General features: G+C 44.4%; 1 protein-coding gene across 1 annotated transcript in view; it reads right to left on the bottom strand.

Annotated features, from left to right (window-relative positions):
* Nucleotides 1-5902, bottom strand: part of Dok5 (docking protein 5) — a 153996-nt gene extending 148094 nt beyond the window's left edge. Inside the window, exon 1 of the mRNA XM_028885104.2 lies at nucleotides 5588-5902. Within this exon, the coding sequence (XP_028740937.1) occupies nucleotides 5588-5653 (66 nt within the window). The 5' untranslated portion in view covers nucleotides 5654-5902. The remainder of the gene's footprint in view (nucleotides 1-5587) is intronic.
* Between the last annotated feature and the right edge of the window lie 1127 nt (nucleotides 5903-7029).

The following is a 7029-nucleotide window of genomic DNA, read 5'->3' as shown; positions in this document are numbered from 1 at the left end:
GTGGCAATAATTTATTTATATGCTTTTCAAGTGATGATACTTATTTTTCCAGTATTATAGTTTAAATGTGAAACATCCCCCACAGGCTCATCTGTAAGAACACATGCCTCAGCTTGGAGTATTGTTTGGGGAGACTGTGAAACATTTGGGGCTATTCTGCCAACTGGCATTAGTCCACTCAGGGTGGCCACTGAAGGCTGTAGCCCAGCTCCACTTCCTGACTGAGTTTCTTGTTTCCAGGAGAGGCCTCTTTTGAGTTCCTGCTACTACAAGGGGCTTCACCCCAGCCGCCATGCCTCCCTTGCCACAGTGGACTGTAGCCTCTGAGCCAGAAGCCAAAATAAATTTTTCATCCCCTGAGCTGCTTCTGTCCATGATTTGGTCACAGTGCTAGAAAGCATCAAATATATCTGGGCACTGTAACAAATGAATCAAAATCTAAAAAACTTAAATGAAATATGAAATCTTTTCTGCGATAGTTGACCAAATGAAACAGGGAAATGAAGGGGTGAGAAAATATGTCTCACTGAAATCTGCCCATTCCCTATCTGCTTTTCAAGACATCCAAATTAAGAGGAAAATCTCCTGGCCCAGCAGGTTCATTCAAAATGGCATTTCAAGGAGATGTGTGTTTCCTTTGGAGGCCTTATGGACATTTATGCAAATAACATGGAAAATCTTATAAAGGCAAATTTCTTCTACCCTAGCTAGCATCAGTGGCCAGTGGTATCTGTGCTTGTACATAAACTATCCCTTGGACATTAAGTGTGTTCTTCTACCTAAACAGCGATTGCTTTGAAGACAAGAGTTAGTGCGGTAAAGGCTAGGAAAATAATAAGGAGCCAAGTACCGCCATCTCTCCCAGCAGTAATTGTAGGAATGAGACCAGAGCAGTAATAAATATTAACTGGGTTTTCTCTGTGCTAAGCATTGTGTTGAGCCCCTTATGATGATCATGTATTAGGTGGATATCAAGAGTCTCTCTGTTCTTACAGAATAATCAGGCTGGTAAATATTTTAAAGCTCATACCAAGTCTTCATCATCATGCTGGGATTTTTTAATGTACCCTTATATCAGAGGCAATAGTGGTAGAAACCTTCTCCCATCCACTCACTCTAAAAGTTTTCTTTGTGTGTTTACTCTGGGCACAGCTGTAGTGAGAGGAGAGAGAAATCGCATGGACATTTCCATGTTCCCTAGTGGGGGGATACAAGTAATAAACAAGTAAGTATTCAGACTAAAATGTGCAAGGAAGTAAGATATGGAAAAAAAGATCTAGGATCCAGAAGCAGGGATGACAAAAAAACAAGAATGTTTGGGAAGGTCTCCAGGCGAAGGGTGAAAGTGGGAGCTGAGCACAGGAGAGGAGGGAACACCTGGAAAGCAGCGGAGGCATGGGAGGGGTGAGAACAGACAGGCTGGTCAGTGGAGCACTCAGCTGCAGGGGACATGGTGTAGAGTAAGGAAGGAACGAAGATGGAGACTGGGGGGCACACTAGGCAGTTACTCCAGTACTACAAGGAAGAAAGAATGGAGCTTCAACTAGAGTGGTGCCTACAGATGATTAGATGATAAGACATAGATTCTAGATGGATCTCAGACTGAGCTCACAAGGTCTCTTGATGAGTAGGCTGTACTGCTGTAAGACACGGGAAGGGGAGATATGGTGTCCGATTTCCTTGGTTTCTGGCTTAGGGTTAGCTTTGCCAGAGCAACTGAAATGCTGCCTAATGGCTAAGATGAAGATAATATCAGAAGAAGCAAGTACGTGTAAGGCAACCACGGCTGCACATGTATTTAGCTTAAGACCTCCTAGGCTTTCAGTTGTAGATGTAAGCAGACAGAAAATGGGCCAGAGTGGAGCTCAAGTAGTCTGTGCCGATAAGCTGTTAGATATAAGCAAAGAAAGGTTATATAAACACTAGGTCATTGAGGAACTGCATGTAGATAAGGAAAAAAAGCTCTAAGTTTAAGCTCTGAGAATTTCATTGTAGATCAGCCAGGATAATTATGGATAGAAAATTCTTTTCATTGCAAATAAACAAACTCAATGAAGATCTGGATGGAATCCGTCTGAAGAACACGCTTAGCGAGTTAATGATGCAGACACCGCCTATTCCACTCATCTAAGAAATCTCCAGTGTCTTTTGAGAATTAGGTAATTATAGATAGCTATAATTCCCATCCTCCCCATCAACTCCCCAAATAGAAATATCCACATTCCTGAGCAAATATTGTGCCCAGGGCACAGCCTGAGACCTGGAGGAGCCAGTATGGATAACTCTAGAGAGTGCAGACGTGAAGACACAGAGACTTCTCAATTAAAGGAACTGAATTTCATTTAGCTTTCTGATATCTAAAGCAAAGAGTAGCTACTTTGATTGCTTAGGACAATGTTTAGGACTTTAATTGAAGCTGTCCCATCTGTGACTCTTCATAGAAGTGTCCCTAGCTTGCTTCTGTCCATTGACAAATTGCCTAGTTATAGCTTCTTGTCTTATTTACATTATAAACTATATTACATATATATTTATATGCATATCTTTGATAAGAACATCATCCATAGGAAAGAGATATCTATAGCTAAATAAATTCTGCACAAAAAAATTTCACTGAATGAGGATAAAGATTTTACCCTGATTTAAACATTTAAACCACAAATGTATCAAAGCGTAACATGATCCCAAAAATATGGACACTTTCATGTCTTGATGTATTCATTAAAGTATATTTAAAACTTATATAGCAAAAATGATAAAATATGCCTTTGGACATGTTCAGATAGAAAGGTAAGGAAATCAACAGTCCTTCAATGCATCTGCCAGCCTTAACTCATCTCTGATTACATTAAAGACAGTACTGCAATAAGAATCAATACTATGCACTTTGTCTGCATGTGCACAGATATTATCTTATTTGATGTTCACAAGAACATCTTTAAATAACATGCACTGTATAGATCAGAAAATTGAAGCCAGGAAAGGTCAAAGGTCACAGACCTAATGAGTCAAACAAGCAGAATTCATTCCTATCTTATTATCTTATCTTTTACCAAACCTGGGGACATTCTTTGACACAACAGCTGCTTACCATGAAATGCAGTTTACTTGTTTAATTATAAACACTCCCAGACATGGCTCTTCTCCACAGATTCTTGTCTGGATTCCATTAATAAAGCCATTGTCATATTAGTTACCAATTGCAAGGTCATCCTTCACTCTGTATGGCCACTAGAGGTGCCAACATATACTCTCTGCCTGCTGGCTAGTTCTCTGGGACTCACACAGTGCCCAGAATATACACATTAAGTACTGATCCAGGCTCTCTACAGCCTGGCTTAACACTACGAACATGCTTGACTTTGGATACTGGGTCCTTATTGTTACTTCCTACAAGAAGCCTCCACCTTTGCAAGGGTCTTTCCACCAAAATGTTATTTGGCACTCAGTCCTGATGACAATGTAATCTGCTGTATTCACAAATTATAGCACATGATTATTTTAGCAGGCTGGTCTACTGGTAGAACCAAGGTTGACCAAAAAAAGGCCTATTTTACACAATCTTAGTCTGACTTTTCTATCCATGAATGATGACCATAATGCAATGAATATTCTTGTGTACATTTGAGTAAACACAAACAAAATGATTACATCTTAAGAAACTGGACTACCCAAAATACTGTAAATATAAAACAAATGCTAACTAGATTCTGTTCCCTCTCTTCTTGCCTCTAATAGCCATCCAAAATTTGTTGGCATGCACACAAGACTATATTGTGTCAATTATAGTAATATAGAAAAAAGACTCAAAAGTGATGTTAACCAGTTTTTCCTATAAATCACCCTTGTCAGGATTTGGCGTCAACTCTGATCCTCATGAATAATTCATATTCTGTGCATTAATAATGCATGTCTTCTTCCTGTTGGAATGCTCTCTAGCATGGAATGAATGTCTAGTCACAATCCCTTCCATTGACATGATAGAGTAAATGCAAGATTAGAATGTGGCTTTCTAACGCTCTCTTTAAAACTGTAATGCTCAGTCACCCACCAGATAATAAAAAGTGTGATGCTCTTGGGATTTCTTCCCCTCCCCTAGGAAGTCACTGGGTTGAAGACCCCAGGGAAAATCAATGAGACTGTAGCAAATCCAGTAAGGTCGGTTAGTTCTGTTACCATTCTCCTTAATGCTTCGTTTATGACAGTCACAGACATGAGAACTTTACTGTTCAAACAGAGTAACCAGCAAGGCAGAAAAAAGCAAAGAAAGAAATAGGCTAAGGGAACCAGAGTTTTATAACAATCCAGGATGTTTCTCGCCAGCAGACAATCCTCTCTAGTGAGATTTACTACTGAGAAATTTCTTTTATTCTCAATCAAATTAAAGGCACTTTTTTTTCAAGTCCAGAGACCAAATAAAAAAATGGTAATGGATGGCACATATTTGTGGAGACAGATACTCAGTGGATCACTCACGAGGCTGGGCCATTACCACTCTCACTAACACCAGCTTCCATTGCTAAGTAAACTTACTCCCCAACCCTGCCTCGCCCCCAGCCTCTGGCAAACAAAACCAACAAAAACAGCCACAGTATTTGACACATGGCAAAAAGAAATGAGGTAACCTGCAAAATGCACACACACACACACACACACACACACACACACACACACACTCCAATACCTTCCTTGTACCATCACTTAAAACTCAAAGGCAGGATGGTTTTCTCCTCAAGTGCCCCCAAGAAGAGAAAAGGAAGGGAGTCTTAAAAAGGGGGGCACCAGAATTCATTCCTTCCTTCCTTCCTCCCTCCCTTCCTTCCTTCCTTCTTTTTTCCTTCTTTCTTTCTTTCCTTCTTTCTTTCTTTCATTCTTCCTTTCTTCCTTCCTTTCTCTTTCCTTCTTCCTTTCTTTCCTTTCTTTCCTTCCTTTCTTTCCCTCTCTTTTTTCTTCTTTTCTTCCTTCGTTCCTTCCTTCCTTCCTTCTCCTATTCCAGGGTCTCTACACCTGTACCATGTTCCACACGAGATGATCATCCAGTGGGACTCAGAAGGTGGATTCTAAAAAACAGAACCCACTGCCCAGGCTCAAGAGTGGGGATTTAGCTCTGTGTTTCTACTAGGGAGTTGGCCCTATTCAAGGCCAGCTCTCTCCACCTTTGCAAATGGAGTCCCTGGGACCAAATAGTCACTGACCTTGATCCCCCTCTGGGCATCTGCCCTCTGTCCTGGCCTATATCCACCCCCTGGAAAAGTTAAGTTGGCGCGAGTGGGACACGGGCCGGGGACATCCGGTAGGCTCAGCACCATGCCGGGCTTTCCAGCTACAGCACCCATGGCTACCGGGAAATATTTATTCCAAGTCAACCGGCTCCGGTGGCCACCGTTAGAAAGTCAAGCCATCCGAGAGATAAAGATAGCTCCATGACATACCCAGACGCTGGTGCTAGCGCCCGCCGCAGTCGCAGTAACCTGGGATGTTGGCTGCGAGAGCCACCGCACAAGGCAAGTCCCCAGCGCCGGGATGCTGGCTGCAGACACAGACCCTGAAGTCGCAAGCAAGGAGCACGGGAAGGATGAATACGTACCCCTAGGCGTCTGCTCCGGATCCTCACGTACCCCTGCTTCACTATGTCATTAAAATTGGAAGCCATCCCAGACAGACAGCAACCCTGCTGCCCACAGAGCCTGCACGGTACCCTGAGTGGCTTCGAGGAGGGATGTGGGGAGGGTCAGGACAGAGAGTGAGGGAGTGAAAGTTGACACGGCTATGCAGTGAGACCGGGCGTCAGAAGGCGCACATCTCTTTCCCTGTCTCCCCAAAGCCTGAAAGTGGGCGGCCGCCGGCGCCCAGCAGCCACTTTGGGGGAGAGTGGCGGGGAGGCGAGACTGGAGCACGGCGTCAGCTGACTGGGCGGCAGCCTGCCAGGAGGAGGAGCCGCTCCAAGGAGGAGGGGGAGGACCAGAAAGGAGGAGGAGAGGAAGGAAGAGGCAGAGATGGCCCAGAAGGAGGAGCGCCCGGGGCCCCACCCCCGGCCTCCGCTCACCTGGCCCCCAGCTGCCCTGATCCCACCTCCTCTCCCCAGGAGTACGCTCCCGCCCTCCCAGCCAGATACAGCCATCAGGAGGGGCGAAGCTCCCAGTTTCTGCCTGTCTTTTAGAGAACAGACTTCGGACTCTATCATCTGTGTGTGCCCTAACCTGTCCCTTCAGCCCCATCTTTTCCCCAGAAGAGCTAATTAAGGGTGTGTCTGCATCCAGAGAGACTGAGCTATGTGGTTTACTGGTGACCTAGAGAGAGCCATCTCCAAGGCTATGTGCAGCCCTTTCGTGAGGACTCACTACTGTCCAGCCCGAGGCTTGTATCAATTGCCCCTATCTCTTGTTTGAGTCTGTTTCCCATTAGGACTGTAAGTTTCCTAGGAGCTGACTCTTGTCCTGGTCACGGTTCTGTCCTCAAATCTCGGCCCTGTGTAAGTGATCAATACATCTTAGGACTTTGCTAAGGTGGCTAGCTTGTACCAGATACTGCCCTGACCTTTGTATCTATTTGCTCAGTTCAGCTCCCCTGAACCCATTAAGGTATGACTTCTTTGTGTAATTACCAAGCTCTCACATAGACCTCCATAACCTGAAAATATAGCTGCCCCTGGTAAACACTGTGGAGGCCTAGAACACTAGGATGGACAGGGATGAGAAGAATTTGAATCCACCAGCTCCTGATTCCATGACCTTCCTTAAGCAAACTTGCAAAGTTAAGTTGATCAGTGCTGATATTCTCTGAGTATATCCCGGCTGTGTTTCGCTGATGGAAGAGTGATCCTGGTTTTAGCACCTACATTTAGCAGAACCTGAGGCTGAGAAGAACCAGGCCGTGGGGACTTGCCCACCATCCCACAGCTGGCCACCACAAAGGCCAAGACTGCAGGGACAAAGGGATTAGTGTAGGGCCAATGTAGGGCCAATGTAGGGCCAATGTCATAAGCATAAAGTTGCTTCTCGATCTCCAAGATAGGTCTTTCTCTTCCTT

Source organism: Peromyscus leucopus, chromosome 1, assembly GCF_004664715.2.
Source record: "Peromyscus leucopus breed LL Stock chromosome 1, UCI_PerLeu_2.1, whole genome shotgun sequence".
NCBI lineage: Eukaryota > Metazoa > Chordata > Mammalia > Rodentia > Cricetidae > Peromyscus > Peromyscus leucopus.
The sequence above is the reverse complement of the archived record's forward strand: the minus strand, read 5'-3'. Positions and strand labels throughout refer to the sequence as shown.